The sequence below is a fragment of the Lissotriton helveticus genome, chromosome 2_2 (genome assembly GCF_964261635.1).
Source record: "Lissotriton helveticus chromosome 2_2, aLisHel1.1, whole genome shotgun sequence".
NCBI lineage: Eukaryota > Metazoa > Chordata > Amphibia > Caudata > Salamandridae > Lissotriton > Lissotriton helveticus.
In genome coordinates, this window is record NC_136060.1 from 297,596,344 (window position 1) to 297,617,159 (window position 20,816).

The 20,816-nt window shown below is 45.3% G+C and overlaps 1 protein-coding gene across 1 annotated transcript in view; it reads right to left on the bottom strand.

Annotated features, from left to right (window-relative positions):
• The window catches only part of LOC144821805 (ADP-ribosyl cyclase/cyclic ADP-ribose hydrolase 1-like), a 212,759-nt gene extending 192,464 nt beyond the window's left edge, over positions 1-20,295 (bottom strand). Inside the window, exons 1-2 of the mRNA XM_078678980.1 lie at positions 20,276-20,295; positions 1,889-2,130 (exon numbers count right to left, since the gene is read on the bottom strand). Of these exons, the coding sequence (XP_078535106.1) occupies positions 1,889-2,106 (218 nt within the window). The 5' untranslated portion in view covers positions 2,107-2,130; positions 20,276-20,295. The remainder of the gene's footprint in view (positions 1-1,888; positions 2,131-20,275) is intronic.
• Between the last annotated feature and the right edge of the window lie 521 nt (positions 20,296-20,816).

Consider the following 20,816-nt stretch of genomic DNA (forward strand, 5'->3'; position numbering starts at 1 on the left):
GTGAGGCGCATGCATAGAATAAACCCATCTTATGAAAAGGCTTACTGTCTCCGGTTGTGCTGTCACCTGAGACAGGATGTCACAGACATCCACACGGTGGTGCCCACAGGAAGATTAGTAATAAAGAACGCGGTGAGATCCTGTGAACTAACCGTGGCGGGCATGTCCCATCCTGTCCCTGTCTAGGCGTTCCTGGTTGCCACAGCAATCCTATCTGGCCCAGGAGAGTCAGTAGAGTTGCATTTCAGACTACATTTACCCACCATCTACAGTGAACAGCCCTGGTGCAGAGGACCCATCCATGCTCCAGAAGGTCTCCCATTGCTCCCTAAAGCACTGTGCACTCCTTTGAACTGAAGGATGACTGGGCGTTTCCCTACTCTAGGTCTCCTTCACAAACTCCAATTTTTAGTGTGCTTAGTAGTACTACAAACCATGCTACTATGTACTATTCACAAACATCATGCTAAGTTTAGACCTTGCAATTACCTATACTTATGTGTGCAGAGTTCTGTGCTCTGGCTGGGGAGTCTCCACAGTTGCAAGTGTACATTTTAGTTGCAAATTTGTGTGGGACAGAGAAGAGGGCTATAAAAGGAGGCACACTTTCTCCATTGAGGGATGGGATTAGGAAAGAGTAAGGGGGTAGAAACCATCAGAGAGGGTTTAGAGAGGAACATCACCCACCCATACAAGAGTTAGCCAATTGCTACATTCATGAGATGGAGAAATGTAAGTTACAGTTTTGTAGTAGATTTACACTGGGAGTTTGGGGATTCCAGAAAAGTAGTAAACTTACTCCAAAGTGTAAATCATTCAAAAGTCTAAGTTACCTTTGTGAATCAGGTCCTCTGGGCTTTACCTAGTGCCAGAACTTCCAAGAGTTCCTTGAGATATTGACGCTCCATTGGGAACTGAGATACCATTGGACTTCAGCCTCACCAGTATTGAAGCGCCTTCAAATGGGCTCTCCATAAATTTGGGTGGTATTTTTTGGGGGGCATGTGACTGCTCTGAGAAGAACTAGGAGCATTCCTTGGATGAGCTGCAACTGATGTGCTATCTCCAGTGGCATCCGAAACAAGTGAGAACTTTTGGCAGCACCCTAAAAGCAATCTCGAGATGGTATTCCCACTGAGCCACACAGAGAAATGAGAGACAAGGACATAACTGGTCAGTTCAAAATGTGCCACCAGTGAACTGCAGGCACATGAGTGAGTCAGAGACTGCCACTGATGCAACATTAAATCAGCAAATCATTTTTACTCCGGTCCACATTACATAAATAATTGCACAGGCTAAATAATCGACGTTTTGGCTTTTAAATAATGTATATGTGCAATGAAATTTTTTATTGATTTATTGGGTATGATAGCTAACACCCATCACAAGTTTTGGCGCAATAATATACGAATTTTGATACTTACAGCCCCAAAATCCGCACGGTGCAGTATATACTGTACACCTTAAACCTGCTCAATTCCGCCAGATTTGACCTGCCACAATTAAACTAAGGTTGAGATATTTCGTACACCCGGTAATTAACAAATGTGGTAAATCCCTTCCAACTCGGAATTCCTATCGTTGCACAAACAGGGTGTAGGCAGAGCTCGGAAAATTCCAACCAACTTGTATTTGGGGTTTATGTGTTAGGCAAGCAGGAAGCACTATGCAGAAGTCCATTTGCTCTATATTGTCTCCCTTTGCACAATTGATATAAACTGGCTCATACAGAGTGCCTAGAAATTGCAGCAGTGTGGTCTGGGGTGCAATACATAAAACATTGTCATCGTTATTGTTATCGTCATCCTGTACGGAGGATAGCGTCAGAACCCTGATGAATAGTCTCTAGGGTCTGCTCTTCCCTCAGTCCCGCGGTGGTACTCACCCGACTCCAGGGTTTTTCATTGTGATGTATTCATAACACCTGCCCAGAATAATTTCGGGCAGGTTTAGAGTGGTCCCGTCACCATGCCACTGTTCGGCGTGGTGGTTTCCGGCGTGAGGAAAGGCGAGCACCCCGACACCAGATAAACACATCACGGCAAACACCACAGCTATCATTCGGCGCTTCTGTGTCCACACCATCGCGTCTTGGCAGGCCATCTTTTCGCAGCTAGCTGGGCTTTCCTAAAGAGTAAAACAAGTGGGGAGAAAGTCAGGTCTAGGAGCACTCTGAACAGATTCAGCTGTCAAGTTTGCCTCCTTGTTCCACCCCTCCCTCCCCTCTTAACCTTCCCGTTGTGTGAAGTATCGCTGTATCTAAAGCCGCTGATGGCTTCAGAATAGTTAGTTGCAGAGATCGAAAACTAAGCGCCAGAGCCCTTTAGTACTGGAGAGAACATTGTGCCACGTCAGGAGATGCACAGAAAATGTGCAGTAGTGAGATGTTTGCACGGGCGTAGCTTCAAGCGGGTTGTTACACCCTCCTAATAAATCTGTAGTAAATAGTTGGTTGCAGGTGCTCTTTGTCGCAGGAAGAGATACCTTATTGCACAAAAGCAATCCTTAGAGTCATATTCCTCTTTCTATGTGAGCTCTAAAATGCAGTACACACAGAAAGAGGAAGTAACAAGGAGAAATAAAGACATTTTTCCTTGTTACTCCTCTGTCGAGTAGGTACGCCATTTTGGCTCTAACCTATGTTTACAAGTCTATGTAAATCTGGGTTTGCGTCAAAATACGTGGCTGGATTCGTGTGAATGTCCATGCTCCACCTATGTAACGCCTACTCAATGCAAAGTAATGCAAAGCAGTGCTTTATTTTGTATTTACTGAACCACGCAAAGCCATGAAAATCAACTCTGCGTGGCTTACTAAATGCCAAAAATGGCCTGTGCATCAGGTCTGTGCCAAATAAACAGTGAATCCGGTGCAAAATCTTGGTAAACCTGGGCCTCAAGGTTTACATAACTACTTACTTGCCTCTTAGTTTACTATTGGCTTTTTCTCGAGGGTTGGTGGTGAGCAGTCAATGCTTCTAAAAACTATCACTTAGAATATATTTCTGATGAGATATTATCATATTTCCTACATTAAATTTGTTGCATGATATACATGGCAAACATTTTTATGGATCAACTTGTGCACAGACTTTTAGAGCCAAGCCAGACCCACGGCCCAGCTCACCCTATTAATTTACCTGTACAACCTCCTCTATTTGTGACCCAGGTTTAGTACACGGGACCGTCAGTCACTTGATAAAATGATTTGTTAAAGTTGAGGACTAGAAACGTGGAGATCCTTACACATGCACCGATTTGACAACTGTACCATCAAGGATTCTTGCAGAACAGATGAAGAAGGGGGTTTGCACTAAAAATATATTTAAAATAAGTGATCCCAGGGAGGGGACTCCAGAGTGTTGTGTTGTACGTGGATATAATCATGAGTTTAATCATGAGTTCCCAGAGAGATCTACCAGGTCAAGGTAGCATAGGTTCAGCAGGTTTGTTTGGCGTGTGACATCCTTCAAATGCATTCTTGATTTGCTGCTCAGGTCTGGGAATCCTGAGTCAGGTCTGCTATGTCTGCATCAGTTTTTTTTCTTATTGTTCTTATTTCACTGATTAACTTGTTCATTTTTTGGATGGGGAAAAACATTGGCAGTAGTAGGCTTGAAAAGCTGTACCAGTCTCAGGTTTCCAAGCATATTATTGACACCAAAAGCACCAAAAAGGTAATGGGATGAATATCTGCAAATAGCTTAACCAGTGGCAATCACTGTAACATTCCAGCCCATCGTTTTTCACCCACTATGTCACTCTATACAGAAGCCCACCTAATGCAAATCAGTGCTGCCCCTGTTTCCTAATGCAAATAGTCCATACCAAACCTTGGTCATCTCTCCCCTTCACCCTGCAATCTGCTGCTTTTTTAGTTGGGTAATTTGAGATGTATAATCCTGAATCTCACTGACTAAGCTATGCCCCTCTCTTCCTCTATCTCCTTCCATCTGTTTTAAAAGTCTTCAAGAACATTGGATGTTTTACAAAAAATTAAGTTTCTTATCAGCCAATAAAACTTTATTTGGTTTAAAAATGTAAACCATAAAAGTTACACGACAAAATACAATAAAAATGACAGTGCATTATTGATATGATATCCAAAACAGTAGAAAAAATGAAATGTTAAAAAACTTGGGGAGCACTCATTACTGGTCCATAGAATATCTACAATTGACAGTTGTTTTTAAGAAACCCACAATGAAAAATATGCAGTCCTCTTTCAATAGTTGAAGATACACCAATGTTGGTCGAACCTGCCTAAAATTCAGTCTTTTTAAAGGAGGAACCAGATAGAGTTTATGAGGAAATTCATACAGTTGACATAAAAACATAAAATGCAGCATGTCCTGCGGAGACTTTCCGTCGCAGCATCAGGAAACTCCCACTTTATTTGTAGTAAAACATTTAGGTCTGACAAGCAGAAGGTGAAAAAGGTTCAATCGAAACATGGTTAGAAGGAATTTTTCGTGCGTGGACAGTGGGGGTCTGCTCTCGGGGTTGTTTTGAGCATTATGTACGTCCGCACACTTGGTTTCTGTACCTCATTTGTCTCTCTATCCAGATTCCTCCCTGCCAAAAAGGCGGTTTTAATTTCATCCACATCTCTCTTAGTAATGCATTCAGGATTAGAAAATATATCCCCCCGCCCTAACCTGCCAAAATTTTCCTTTACATACCTCTGCCACGGAATACGAGCTGAGTTGTCAAGTGACATGCAATCTTTTATGATCATGTGGGTCAGGGGGAGGTCTGGGTTCAGCCAGCACTTTAACCAATAGATCATTGGGCGCAGGGAGAGTGCGTCATTTACATATGGGACCCCCAGTTCCTCATGGACTGCTAAATTAGACGTACCACGTGGAACACACAAAAGCCATTTCAGGAAGTCATTTTCCGTTATTTGAAGGGATTCTCCCACGTTGTATCCCCAAATTTCGCTGCCATATGAAGCAATGACTAGACTTTTAGCCTGGTACACTTGCAGCACAGCTCCAGTGGGTTTCGTCCCTAATTTGGAGCCAAAATTGAAAATCCCTGCATTCACCCTGTGAATATCACTGCATTATTCCATAATAGTGGACCTCAGTTGAGCAGTTGAGCTTATTATCGAAGAGGACCCCTAAGTATGAAAACCCGTTTGTGTGGGGAATTTTAGAGTCTCTCACTCTAAATTGAAAATTCTTCTTTACCGGCTGCCCCACTTGCATAACATAAGATTTGGTGTTGATAATAGCCAGATCCGTGTCCGACATGAAGCCAGAAAAGGCGGTTAAAAGTGATTGTAAACTCCTTTCTGTCTTGGATATGAGCATGGCATCTTCCGGATTTAACAGGACGGGGATCCCTCGCCTTCCTACCCTAGGACTGTCATCCCCAGATGCCTGTAAGACGCATTCCAATTCATTAATATAAAAATTAAATAAAAAGGGAGCCAATATACAACCTTGCCGGACTCCCTTCTTAATGTTAAAATCCCTCGTTACATGCAGGGCTTGTGAGAACCTAACATTGGCTTTTGTTGACTTGTGTAAGTCCTCTAAATAATTTACAATACTGGTCTCCACACCCATTGCCCACTTGGACTGCCAGAGCTTAATCCTATTGACGCAATCAAAAGCCGATGACAGATCCATAAAGACAAGGTGAATGGTCCCAGGGCGAGAGATGGTGTATTTGCTCAGTATCAAAAAAAGATTAAGACACTGGGCAACTGTGTCCCTGTCGAAACCCGTACTGAGCTTCCGAGAATATCCTATTGTCCTCAGCCCAGGATGATAATCTTTGAAGGAGGACCCTACCTACCACTTTTACCACTGAATCTATAAGAGAAATGGGTCTATAGCAGTTGGGGCTGCCTCTATCGCCTTTTTTAAAAACAGGAACTATGGTGGAGGTTGCCCAAGACTAAAGGCATCCGTACTGTGCCACCACGTCAAAAACGGACTCCAGTATTGGCGCCCAGAAGGAGGGGTCTGACTTCAAAAGATCTGGGGGGATCCCGTCAGGGCCAGGTGCTTTTGTAGTAGTTAAGCCTGTTATGCCTTCCCGGATCTCACCCCTCTCAAATCTTAATGCTGCCTCCTGAGTACCATGAAGAGTTCCTTGATTTTGCGTAGGCGGACAGTCAAACATAAGTTCAAAGTGTGATTCCCACTCCTCCTCTGTTATGTGACAGTCGAGCCCCCCCCCCCTTCCTGGTCAAACAGCGGTCTATTTACCACACTTCAGAACTTTGAGCTGTTTCTAAGAGTGCCAGGATCCAACAACTCCATCCATGCTTCGTCCTTCAGTGTTCCCCTTCGTACGGCAAGGGCCAACTTATATTCCCTATGGCAAGCGGAAACATTGGCTTGCACTCTTGGTTTAAGTGCCAAAGCTTCCCTAAGCCTCCTAGCTACTTTTGAGCAGTGGGTATCAAACCATGTTGGGCCGGCCAGGGTTTGACCTTTTGCTGGGGCAGATAACAGCCCTGCAACATTTCCTGAAATGGATTTAAAGGCATCCAAAACCCCCTTTGGTGAGAACCATTCCATTGTGCAGAGAGATAATTTGTCAGCACATACAGTTTTAATTCTATCAAAGATTATTTCTGGGGTCACCTGTGACCGTTTCAATCTGTGCATTCCATCAGTTGGTCGCAGTGAGCTCAGTTTTGGTGCAACCCCTATTTGTTCAGCAAGGGAGGTGATCACATGGAGTGTTATAGGATTGTGATCACTGAATTCCCTCTCTGGGATTTTGAAAGAGCTTACTAAAGATTGTAGCGAAGATGAAATTAAGACATAATCAATAAATGACCCCTTCTCGTGTCCCTTAAACGTAGGTACGGTAACATTGGTGCAGGGGTCTGTTAAAACTATTGTTGCCATCAGACCTATATCATTAATCAGAGCGTTTAATAACTCCCCTTCAACCGTGTGTTCAAAGTGGAAACTGTGCATGCGAGTACAGCCCATGTCAGATATACAAGACATTAGCAGCTCACCACAAGGATGTATGTTAAAATCACCGGCAACCACAAGGCTAGGTAAGCTTTGGCTCAGGAATTTGATTATGGTTTCGCTAAGGGCGGTTACATTACTGGACTTATACGGAGGAGAAACAGAGTTATAAAAGTTAACCAGTCCCCAGCTGGTAAACCCCTTTTGTACCGTTAGAGCTTGGAATCCTGGGTGTATAATTGGTAAGGCCTGCACTTTGCATGCAATTGTCACAGAGATGTAAATGACCAAACCACCCTTTGGTCTCCCCCTTAAGGAGGGTTTAGCTGGGACAAAAAAGGCTTTGCAGCCTTCCAGGAAAAGGTCACATTCTACTGACCACGTTTCCTGTAGACAGATTACCAGGAATTGCTTAACGTAAACTATCCATCTAGGATCCTGTAGCCTAGCAGCCAGGCCCGCTATGTTCCAAGATAGAAAGTTGTTTGAACACCTCCGTGGGGGCCCAGCTGCTATAACCCTAAGATCCTGGGATACAGCGACCGGCTTCGACCCAACAGAAACAGGGCCCCGCAGTCAATCACATTCCTCCATACCGGTCAGGGTGTCAAATCTGTTATTTAGGGTCAATCTGTGGTCAATTCCAAAATACCTATCCATCAATGGTTAGGGTTGCACTAGGGGGATACATTGATGAGTGAGTTCAGATCTTGTTCGAGCATCTCCTAAACGAAGTCCTCCATAAGCTACTTCCACCGTATCCCTACTGCTAGGTTGCCTATAAAAAAGCCCAGGGGTAGTATTCTGATTACAGAACTCACTAGTGGGTAGAGACTGTAATCCCTTGAAAAAATACGACCTGCAGTATGGGGGTTGTCAAAGTTAATGATGATACATTCACCAGTCCCTTGTTTACGTGAATTCCCGATCCAATTAACTCTACATGCCATGAATATATTATTGGATATATTCGCACCAACTGTAGAGTTCTGTGCAAACCAATGGCTTATTTTATTTAATGCGGTACAAAAGGGGGTGGTGAAGGACGGAGCATCTGAACCAATCAAACACTCACACCCAGTCAATAGATCTGGGTTTAATCCATCACCGTTCTTTAGCCCACTCTGCCACCCCAGTTCAGACATGGCCATATGTAAATCAGTCTGACCCTGTGCCTCGTGGGAACAGTCCAGCCAGAACTGCCAAGCCATGCCTTCCCTGGACCCGAAACAAGCATTCTAGGACCGGTTTCTGGCATTACAGCCGTCTTCAGCCAGGCTTGCTTGAATCCAGTGGCAAAGTGAGCATGGGACTCACGTCTGAGCATCCCCTGCCAATTTATGGCAAACAAAGCGGTGCAAAAGGGGGTGGTGATGGACGGAGCATCTGAACCAATCAAACACTCACACCCAGTTAACAGATCTGGGTTTAATCCATCACCGTTCTTTAGCCCACTCTGTCACCCCAGTTCAAGCATGGCCATATGCAAATCAGTCTGACCCTGTGCCTCATGGGAACAGTCCAGCCCGAACTGCCAAGCCATGCCTTCCCTGGACCGGAAACAAGCTTCCTAGGACCGGTTTCTGGCATTACAGCCGTCTTCAGCCAGGCTTGCTTGAATCCAGTGGCAAAGTGAGCAGGGGACTCACGTCTGAGCACCCCCTGCCAATTTATGGCAAACAAAGCGGTACAAAAGGGGGTGGTGATGGACGGAGCATCCAAACCAATCAAACACTCACACCCAGTCAACAGATCTGGGTTTAATCCATCACCGTTCTTTAGCCCACTCTGCCACCCCAGTTCAGACATGGCCATATGCAAATCAGTCTGACCCTGTGCCTCATGGGAACAGTCCAGCCCGAACTGCCAAGCCATGCCTTCCCTGTCCCGGAAACAAGCTTCCTAGGACCGGTCTCTGGCATTACAGCCATCTTCAGCCAGGCTTGTTTGAATCCAATGGCAAAGTGAGCAAGGGACTCACGTCTGAGCATACCCTGCCAACTTATGGTGAACAAAGCGGTACAAAAGGGGGTGTGGATGGACGGGGCATCTGAACCAATCAAGCACTCACACCCAGTCAACAGATCTGGGTTTAATCCATCACCGTTCTTTAGCCCACTATGCCACCCCAGTTCAGACATGGCCATATGCAAATCAGTCTTACCCTGTGCCTCATGGGAACAGTCCAGCCCGAACTGCCAAGCTATGCCTTCCCTGGACCGGAAACAAGCTTCCTAGGACCGGATTCTGGCATTACAGCCGTCTTCAGCCAGGCTTGCTTGAATCCAGTGGCAAAGTGAGCAAGAGACTTACGTCTGACCATAACCTGCCAACTTATGGCGAACAAAGCGGTATAAAAGGGGGTGGTGATGGACGGAGCATCTGAACCAATCAAACACTCACACCCAGTCAACAGATTTGGGTTTAATCCATCACCGTTGTTTAGCCCACTCTGCTACCCTAGTTCAGACATGGCCATATGCAAATCAGTCTGTCCCTGTGCCTCATGGGAACAGTCCAGCCCGAACTGCCAAGCCATGCCTTCCCTGGACCGGAAACAAGCTTCCTAGGACCGGTTTCTGGCATTACAGCCGTCTTCAGCCAGGCTTGCTTGCAGGGGCGTAGCTAGAGCTTCTGGCGCCCGGGGCTACCCCTCAGATTGCCGCCCCCGGCCGATAGCGGGAGGGGAGGGGAGAGGTCTGCAGAAAAAAGGGCGTATTTGCTCCGGAGCCCCCAATGAAGTCAACCATGTAGCTTGGCTTTGTCACGCCAAAAACCACCAGATTGTTATTGATATATAGAAGTTCATTTCACACAAGGCCTAGTGACAGAGAAATCGCACACTGCTTTTGTGTTCTGACATTCTTGACATGCTTTACATCATAACGTTATACATACTACATTATTCCATCCCATTATCATGTATTTTTAACCTTATTCTTCATCACCACATTCAGTACCTTCCAGCCTGGGTTGTGACCCCCTAGCTATGTGCGTGCCTGTCCATTTCTGGTGCTTTCCAGCCATTTTAAGATCTTCTTATAGTTTCTCGTTGTTCAAATGGGTGTAATTTATAATATTTATATGTTTCCCTCCTCTTCATTGCTTGATTTTGCTCGTGTGGAAATGTCACTCATAGTTGTTGGAGTCTGGCCCTAACGCTACATCCTCTCATTGGGACACCATGTTCGGGTCTCTGCTCTTTATGCAACAACGTATTGAATGTAGGGAGTCGCAGTCGTGATTCACTTCAGTTGAGCCTACTAGACTACAGTACAAAATGGCAATGATTTCTAAAAGGAAAGCTTAGGACTGGAACGAGATATTTCTGGTGGCACGGGCTCCACTGATAAACCACAGACCTCTCAGGTTCTCCATTTCCAAGCTTGAGTAGCTCATCCTGTCCATATGTTTTTATTGCACTCAGGGGTTTCCAGTCCTGTTCATCCCATCATACACCCAACACGACAAGTTCCAGAATGCAAAGGAAAAAAATACACTGAGTGAGCACCTCACGCTTGGATCTGGAAAACTCAGAGAGAAACCTAAATCTACAACAGTGCAAGGAATCGTTTTCCAACAGCTGCCCTCCCAACCCCCTCACATACATACTACTCTGACAGGCATTATGGATCAAGACACTTAAAGAGAAGAAGACATTAAATCAATGTTTTAAGTGACCTCGAAGCAGGCTGCCTGCGATTGGCACGCTGTTTGCAAGTGAAATACCAAAAAATATTAGTTTGAACAAAACATAGGTTTTAAATATAAAAAGAGGCCCAATGACTTCCTCTTGTCCAACTCCACATATCCCCCACTATTCCTTTTCAGTCCAAATAATATTCTAACAACTCAAATTACTTTCAATTACATTACACCAAATCAACTAATAGTGTTTAAGTTCCAGAGTAGCATGCTACTCACCGAAAAGCGCTTTGACGCCTCTTCAGAGGAAGTAGGCACTATATAAATGCAATTACAATACAATACTTGCCATTAAGCAAATTGAGACATGTGCACAGGTCACCTGTATCAAAGAATGCCAGTGGGTCCCACCTTCAACCACCGGCTCAAATTAGGCCCTGTAGATAGGCACCACTAGTGGGTACTAGGGAGCGTGGCTGTTAGGGCAGCGTCTCCTCTCTACTCTCCAACCTGTAGTCTGCTTTATCAATAAACATTGAATGTATTTGGAAGTTGAGTGGGCGAATCAACCCAGTACATCAGTAAGCGCTCTATAACCGTGTGTCCTTTCGGAGAAAGCTGCTAAAGAATTTTTGGAATCACTCACTGTTTCATGCGATGTTCCCCTTACCTTCTGAATCATGATGTCAAGTCTTTTTCTGACAATAGTTCCTCTCCCATTACCGTTTCTCGTGAGTTTAACCTAGAACATGTTATTTTTCAAAAATCAAATCTTGTTTGCATGAAATCGTGGCTAACCCTCACTTCCTTCGGAATCTGCATACTGCACACATCAGCATGTGCCTGCATACTTGTAACATACTGACTGAGAAAACAAATGGTGGTCGACCCTAAATCACCCACATTGATAGAAGGTTGTTGGTTACACAGCTCTTGATGTTTCTTTAGATCTGGACAAGGAATGTTCTTTGAATGTTGTAAGTTATTTCAATTTCTCTATCTCTCTCTTTCCCACTTTCACTCTTCCTCTCTTCTTTTCCCTCCCTTTATCACTTCAACAAGGTAATGCATTCAACATTTGCAACTTGTTTTAACAAAATTCCACTTCACAAACGTTTGCACAATTTTAACTTCGCAACACATGACATTTGAGTTTGCTGGAACTCAGTGCAGGAATACTTTATATTCCAGTCATTGAAAATGTCACTGATATTATTAATAAAAACTGGCCCAGTGGCGTAACAAAGGCCCCATAACACCAACAAACGCAAATGTTTTTTAATAAAACCGGCTGCACGTAATTTGGGACATATTCATTACCACCACAAAGCGTTTATTCAATTGTAAATAAACTCACTCAGTGTCAGCCGTGTCTCATAGCTTGAATACACGTTCTGCCGCCGTGACCTCCCTGACATCATGAAGCAGAAACCGGCCTCGATAATGATTATAAACAGTCCAGATTGATGCCACATGCAGACTCTCCACTCGCCCTGTCGCCATGATGCCGGGCACAGCGTCAGGCCATAAAGGGCTGCCTGAGTGTACAGGCTCAGACAGGCCCGGACCTCTCATTCCGTGGCTTTTGTGGGCGAGGATGTGACATCATCGCGTCCTGTGCTCTCACTCACAACGCGCATATGGGCCCCCGTGGCTCACAATGAAGAAGCTCCGACGCCCAAGGACTGCCCAGTGCCCTCATGAAAGCAGCAGTGCCTCAGTCAGAAATCGGAGCCTGTGATCCTGCCTGAAGAGTTCAGCACCACCCAGATATTCAAAGGATTCGGGCAAGGTGCTTGAACTGGAATTTGGGAGACCCCACATAACATTACAGCAGCCAGAGAACAAAAGTGAAAGTCACAAAGCGCACTCGTGCATTGTACACAGACTCGAGAGCGCATGGTGGTGGCGCACGTGACTGCGGCGCTTTCAGCGCAGGGGGGGGCTGGTCAAAAATGATTCCCAGAGCGATCATTGGTAGCGCTTTCGCGCGCTACCGCTGATTGCTCTGGGTCTGGGATCCAAATACACGGCAGCCCCCGCTTGCGCAGCACTGATGGCCCATGGCGGCGGCCTTTATAATTTGTTTGCAGACACTGACGGTGTCCCCAAATAAATTATAAAGGCCGCCGCCATGGGCCATCAATGACGTGTGCCGCCTCGAAAATATTGCCGCCTGGGGCGGACCGCCCCCCCGCACTCCCCTAGCTACGCGGGTGCTTGCTTGAATCCAGTGGCAAAGTGAGCAAGCGACTCACGTCTGAGCATACCCTGCCAAATAATGGCGAACAAAGCGGTACAAAAGGGGGTGGGGATGGACGGAGCATCTGAACCAATCAAACACTCCCACCCAGTCAACAGATCTGGGTTTAATCCATCACCGTTCTTTAGCCCACTCTGCCACCCCATTTTAGACATGGCCATATGCAAATCAGTCTGACCCTGTGCCTCATGGGAACAGTCCAGCCCGAACTGCCAAGCCATGTCTTCCCTGGACCGGAATCAAGCATCCTAGGACCGATTTCTGACTATCTGCCGTCTTCAGCCAGGATACCTTGACTCCAGTAGCTTAGTGAGCACGGGAGCCACGTCTGGGCATTCCCTTCCCACATAGGGTGACAGCAAAACACACAAGATGATGGACGGAATGTTACACAATGGCAAAACATTCACCCCGAGTCACAGATCAGGGTTTAATCCATCGTTATTTTGCTCACCAAGCCACCTCAGTTCAGACATGGCCATTTGCAAATCAGTCTTGACCCTGTGCCTCATGGGAACAGTCCAGCCCGAACTGCCAAGCCATGTCTTACCTGGACCGGAATCAAGCATCCTAGGACCGGTTTCTGGCTATCAGCCGTCTTCAGCCAGGATAGCTTGACTCCAGTGGCTTACCGCTATATGTATCAACAAACCATTTTGCATTTCCTAAATAGCGAATTTTAAGGAATCGCTATTTAGGAAATGCAAAACGGTATGTATGTACAAAATCGCTTTCCAATAGCGATTCCTTAGCATTCCTAATTTGAGATTAGCAAATTGCTAATCGCAAATTACCCCTTCATTTCCATGGGCCAGGAGGCCCATAGGAATGAAAGTGCAATTTGCAATTAGCAATTTGCTGATCGCAAATTAGGGATTTTTCCAAGGGTGCAGGGGTGTCTCAAGAACACCCTGCTGCACCCCTGAAAAAGACATTTGGGGGCATATGGCGCACATACATGCCCTAAGGGCATGTATGGGCGTCATATGGCACCTTTGGTTTTTTTCAAAAAAGCTTTTTGATAAGAATTCGCAAATTACCACCAACTAGAAGTTGGTGGTAATTTGCTAATCCTTAATGGCATTTTTTCCATAATATTTGTTTGATACATTGCATTTAAGGAATCGCAAAATTTGCAATTCCTTAAGTGCAATCGCAAAATAAGGATTAGCACATTTTGCTAATCCTTATTTTGCATCAAACTTGTTTGATACATTCCATTTGTCTATTTAGCATTCGCAAAGGCCGAAATTCGCAGAATTTCGGCCTTTGCGAATGCTAAATAGCTTGATACATATAGCGGTTAGTGAGCACGAGACCCACATTTGCGCACTATCCTGGGGAATATTTGCCACCAACGTTTCTAAGTTAGACAACCTATCTTCGATCATACCTTTTTTATTGTTTTGAAATATAGGTTCAATTAGGGTAGTCAACATGGTTTCTAATCTCCCCCAGTATTCCCCCTCTAGACAACCCGCAGATGGTATCCCTGTCCTAGCATGATTCTGAGTAGTTGAATTTACATTGTTAACGTCGCCCAAGGTAGGAGCTTCTACCCTACTCCTCTCCGGACTACCCTTGACGGGTTTCTTTGTCTGGCTAGTCCCCCGGTTTTTCTTAGTTACAACTGGGGGATTGGTAGGGCGGGTGGGCTTTGCTTTTTCTTTTTGTGCTCTTGTTCTTGATTTTTGTTGAACTGGGCTCGATTCCTGCTCCAAAATTATAGAGGGGACTGTATCATTCAACGATGTTATATCAGAGAAAGGTGATTGACTACTCTGTTCTAGTGGCATCTCCTGATTAGGGGCAAACAAGACATAAGGAATAGCAGGAGTGAGGGAAAGCATTCCATGTAAGGTAGACAGCTCCAAAGATAATCTATGCTCCGTTAACAAAATTTTGTTATTAAGGACAGATTCAGCCCTGGTTAAAAAGGCATCTAAAGTTCCAACTACTCCTTTCCCCGCAGTAGCTTTCCGCCTACTCATTTTTTAACTGTAGTTTTTAGACAACTTAAAAGCACAAAGCCTACACACTGGACAAATGCAAATTACCGTTAGAATATATGTGTGACAATACATGAAGATAATAAAAAAAGAAAGCTCCCTAGGAATAAAAACAAAACAACTTTTCCCAAGATCAATATAACCACAATACGGGAGTGTGTGTGAACTAATTTGCTCCTTCGCTTGATAGGTGACTTGTGGATGGTCCTGAAAGAGTTCCTACATAAAAAGTACCGGCACAAGGACCCGTTTCAAGACAGAAGGCGGGCCGCCCGTGCTGTGGGAGCCCTAGCCCCCTTTTGTGCACCTCATGCGCTCACGGTGCGGTGCACAGGGCAGATATCCTGGAAAGTCAGCAGCAGGAAGGATACGGTCCCAGAAACAGCAGCCGGTAAGTTCAGATTGGGCTCCCGCCCCGTGGGAGCCTCAGCCCCCTTTTGTGCACCTCCTGGCGCTCTCGGTGCATTGCGCGGCGTGCGCACCGCACAGAATTCTGGGGGTTGTAATCATTGGGCAAGCGGGTGGGCAACAATGGCGGTTCTCTCGCGCCTTGCGCCTGTCAGCTGGAATATGGCTCTGCGGCAAGGACCAGAGCTGATATCCTGGAAAGTCAGCAGCAGGAAGGAAACGGTCCCAGAAACAGCAGCCGTTAAGTTCAAATTGGGCTCCCACCCCACGCGAGCCCTAGCCCCCTTTTGTGTGCCTTCTGGTGCTCACGGTGCAGTGTGCCGCGTGCGCGCTGCACAGAATGCTGGGGGTTGTTGTCTTTGGGCAAGCGGGCAGGCAACAATGGCGGTTCTCAAGCACCTCGCGTCTGTCAGCTGGTATATGGCTGAGCGGCAAGGACCAGGGCAGATATCCTGGAAAGTTGGCAGCAGGAAGGAAACGGTCCCAGAAATAGCAGCCGGTAAGTTCAGATTGGGCTCCCGGCCCGCGGGAGCTCCAGGCTCCTTGTGTGCGCCTCCTGGCGCTCAGAGTGCAGTGCGCGGCATGCGCGCCGCACAGAATGCTGGGGGTTGTAGTCTTTGGGCAAGCAGGCGGGCAACAATGGCGGTTCTTAAGCGCCTCGCGCCTGTCAGCAGGTATATGACTCCGCGGCAAGGACCAGGGCAGATATCCTGGAAAATCAGCAGCAGGAAGGAAACAGTCCCAGAAACAGCAGTCTTTAAGTTCAGATTAGGCTCCCGCCCCGCGGAGCCCCAGCCCCCTTTTGTGCACCTCCTGGTGCTCGCGGTGCGCGGCGTACGCGCTGTACAGAATGCTGGGGCTTGTAGTCTTTGGGCAAGCGGGCTGGCAACAATGGCGGTTCTCAAGCGGCTCACGCCTGTCAGCTGGTATATGGCTCAGCGGCAAGAACCAGGGCAGATATCCTGGAAAGTCAGCAGCAGGAAGGAAACAATCCCAAATACAGGAGCCGGTAAATTCAGATTGGGCTCCCAGTTTCTTATCACTTGGTACCCCCAACAATCCCCACACCTCTCCCTCTCCACTGCCCCTTAAGCCACCCTCATGCCCTGTCATATATTATATTATAACGGGCTCTCCAGCGTAATTGTTGGAAAATCTGAATGTCCCACACCACTAGTCTTTCTGACCAAGATATGGAAACTTATTACTGCCATCTTGGTATCAGTTGGAAAAGTATGTGGAAATATCTGTTGTGGTACATGAAAGGAGGAATCCCATGTTACATAGAAGATGCCCTCAGTCCATATTATTTACTGAGTTGTGCAGTTTTCAAACAAACCCACCCTTGCAAAATATTGAGGAGGGAAATAAGAAAGCAGGCCATAATTCTATTTTTAAAACGTTTGCAAATCAATAACATCATTTACTGCACTTCTTAGGGTTAAGACAGGCTGTCATAGTTTTTTGCTTTAACACTTAAAAATGTGACAAGCTGAGTGGACTACACTGGGCCAGATGTATCAAAGGTTTTTTTACCCACTCTGTGTCTATGGGAAAATGTGTTTCTACATATGTCCGACTGTTTAGAAGCTTGTATAACCAGCCCCAGGGTAGTTACCAGTGATTTAAATAGTAATTTAGAAGTGCAGGTACTTACTCTTTAGAGTGCCTTTGCTCCTGAGAAGTACCGGTACTCTCCCAGTGACTTATCCTTTTAAATAAGGATGGGCACTTGATACCACTTATAATTATCACGATTATCTCTGTCATCCATAAGCGGACAATCAAAATATTAAAATATAGAATAGGACGAAATGCCTCATGGTAATTTTTGAAAAGGGAGCTAAGTGTTGGCTACAATGATCCTGAGTTAAGGAGAGAAGGGTTTAGCTGGCAACATATCAACTGACAGCAGTGTTAAAGATGGAGGCAAAGCTCTAATTGGGCTCTAACGAGAAAGATTTTGAGTTTGGCTCTCAAATTGCGTAATGTTGATGGACTTGCAAACTCTAGAAGTAGTCAGTTTAGCCACTGTCATCTATAGTATAAAAGCCTCTTTCTCTTCATTTTTTGAAGTTGGTTGTTTTTCGCGTGGACTTTGAGACAGTTTTAGCTGTTTAACCAAACTATTGTTGTTAAAACAAATATGCATAATATATAGCAAGGGGCTTTGGGTCAGTTTTATTCATTGGTCTGTAAAATTGTCTGCCTAAAAATAATTTATTTCTCCTCAGCTACAAAGTTGGTTCAAAGTGTGCTTTTATTTTATTTTTGTTAACTTTGAATACTGGTTAATTATTTTGCCTGTACTTGGGGGATCCATTTAGATGGTGATTTAATTTCCATCTGCTTTTTATGTTTCGCCTGCTCAGCGCTTGTGCTGTGCTTGAGAAATCTCTTGTAATTAACATATCTCAAAAGGGTTTTCTTATCAGTACCCAAAGCCGAATTACTGTGTTCATTCACTTTTGTGTGGAACTTTTTTTTGCTGACTTCCCCTGGGTGCACGCATTTACGATACTTCTACTAAAGCTGTTTACACTGTTTAAGCCCCATTCACTGTCAAGATGAGATCTCTTCCCACGGAAAAGGAAGACAACTTCTAACAGTATGCTGGAAGGCTTGCTTTATATTACTTAGTTGTGTAAAGCAGATGCTTTAGCCTTAGAATGTTTGTGGCATTTCCTATTCATGCCTCAGTACATTTCTTTTTACTTTGTAGGCATTATCAGATTGTTTTTTTCAACTTAATCTATTTGGTCATTATGATCAAATTCTAAATGTTGTAATAAACATTGCATGTTAAAAATAAAGTTAATATACAAGAGCTATGCTAAATTTTACTACTAAACTGTCAGCCACAAGTGCAATTACCTTGCAGACAATGGAGTCATGATTTGAATTGTGCAGCAGGTGCAGTAGCGCCAGGCCCAAATGTTGCCAGAACTCCTCCAAAAACAGCACATTGCTATATTTGACCACTAAACAGGCAGTCATGATTGCAGTTATCTAGCTGTTAAAAGGGACTTGATTTAAATGATGCAGCAGGTGCAGTAGCACTAGGACCAAAAGCTCTAGGCACCCCAGTAAACACCTAAAATTGCTATAGTTTACCACTAACAGGCAGTCACAAGTGCAGTTACCTTGCAGTCAACAGTGTCATGATTTGAATGGTGCAGCAGGTGAAGTGGCACCAGGCCCAACATTTGTAACAACCTCCTTGAAATACCTGATATTAATATATTCTACTACTATACAGGCAGGCACAATAGCAGTTGGCTTAGAGTTAAAAGGGGCTTGATTTGAATGATGCAGCAAGTGCGGTGGCAACGGGGCCAAAAGTTGTCAGAACTCCTATAAACCCCAAATATTTCTATATTTTACTACTAAAAAGGCAGTCTCAAATGCAGTTATCTTGCAGGCACTAGGGGCATGATTTGAATTTGTGCAGCAGGTGCATTGACACCAGGGCCAAAAGTTGTCAGAACTCCTCTAAACACATGGGGGTCGATTCCGATACGGGAAAAACCGCTCCGAATAGCCGTACGGAGTGTTTTTCCCATATGAATCGTACCCTGCAACGTCCCCGGTACGTGCGACGAAGTACGAATCGTACCAGGAGCTGGGCTCCGTACGAATCGTACAGAGACCGTACGAATCAAACCCCCGTATGAATCTCCCTCGGAACCCGCTGTACGCAACATCCGTACGGTTCGCGGCTGGTTTCTCTGATCCAGCTAGTATGATTCGTGTCGGGTACGCACCGTACAACGCTTTTTACACGGGAGCCAAAAACATCCGGAGAAGCAGAGTTCACCTCGAAACAGGTACGAACAGCCCCCCTCCGGGTACGGTGCGTTCACCCCATTATCACAGGGGTACACTGTGTACCCCTGCGATCATGGGGTGTACGCACCGTACCCCGTGATCATGGGGTGTACGCACCGTACCCCATGTTCGCTGAGTGTACGGTGCATTCACCCTGCGATCGCGGGGTACGGTGTATACACCCCATGATCGCAGGGGTACGCACCGTAACCCTGTGATCATGTGGTGTACTTACCGTACGGTGTATATGTGATTGTGTTCTTTTCCGTATGAATCGCCCTTACCTGACGTGGACCGTACGAATCGCGTCCTCATACCCCGGTCCGGATCGTACTCGTCGGGTCGTATGCCATGTTTACGATTCGTATGGAGAGGGCTCCGGATACCAATCGTACAGACGTTTTTTTCCAGGATCGGAATCGACCCCATAATATTGCTATCACATCAATTAATTCCATAATTTCCCTCTTTCAATTCATTTTTCAAAACGTTGCTAATACTTACCCGCACTATACCACTAGTAATAGCACAATATATTGCCTTTTATACATAAACAAGTCATAACACTTTAGCAGACTTTCTGTAACTTACAATACATTCAGCAAGCTACAACTTACAACAAAAAACTGTTTATTATTAATCACATAGGTGAAACCTAATGCATTTACCAGTGCTTGTTAAAGTTGCTCCTATAAAGTCTATCAGTTATTGCAAGCAAATGGCGAACAAGCTCAGGAGGCAGCATGCTTTCTCTTTTTTAGGTGTCTCCCAAGCTTCGTGTTTTCCCAAATACATACATAAATACAAAAAAGCAGTGTACTTGACTTGGCATGGATTTCTTTAACATGCTAGCCAAGCTTTTTATTTTTTTACATATTACATGCTCTTTTGTTTTTGCGCAAATTCCAATCATTTCTGCAGTACAGTGAACTTGCCTGATCCCCTCGTGTGCACTGTTTATTGTGCATCACTTGTGATTGTTCAATTTTCACTTTAAATAAGTGAAATGTGGCACCACACTCCATGCTTCTCTTTATTCTTTTCCTTTTTATTCCTTTTGTCAGCCCATCCCAGGCAGATTGCTGTGCCTCTGAACCTCCTGCATCCGTGCCCATTCACCTTTGTCACTCTCAGATGCCCGCTCACCTGCATCACTCACAAGTATCCACTCACCTGTGTCTCTTCCTGGTGGTCACGGCGGGAAGCAGCAGGGATCAGTGCTGTAGCAGCCCAGCAGAGTGAGCTTAAATAACCCGCGTCGGTCACCTGATAGCATTCTCGTGCTCCCTTCTCCAGTCCCTGACACACCCACAGCTTAGTGATGCCAGGGACACATGGCGAATACATCTATGTGTGCACTGATAGGGGGGCGCTGGCAAACCTCCTGATCTTTACATGCGCCCTGGGCTGCTGTTTACTCCACTCATCAGTAACATCACAATGATGTCAAAGAAACAGGCAGAGCCATGTCTCCTTACTACATCAGATTATGTCAGGGAACAGAGAAGTATGTTTTTGTTTAAAGTGGTAGTTATCAAATATGAAATTAAAAACATTAATTGTTCTCCCCCACCCTGACATTGCCAAAATTGAAGTAAGAGTTAAGTCAGTTGTTATGCACATCTGGGTGGCCTTGGTTTCCATTACACATGTACAACATTATAATTTATTAAATGAAGCCCGGGAGAGGATTTCACAAAGCACAAATCCTGAA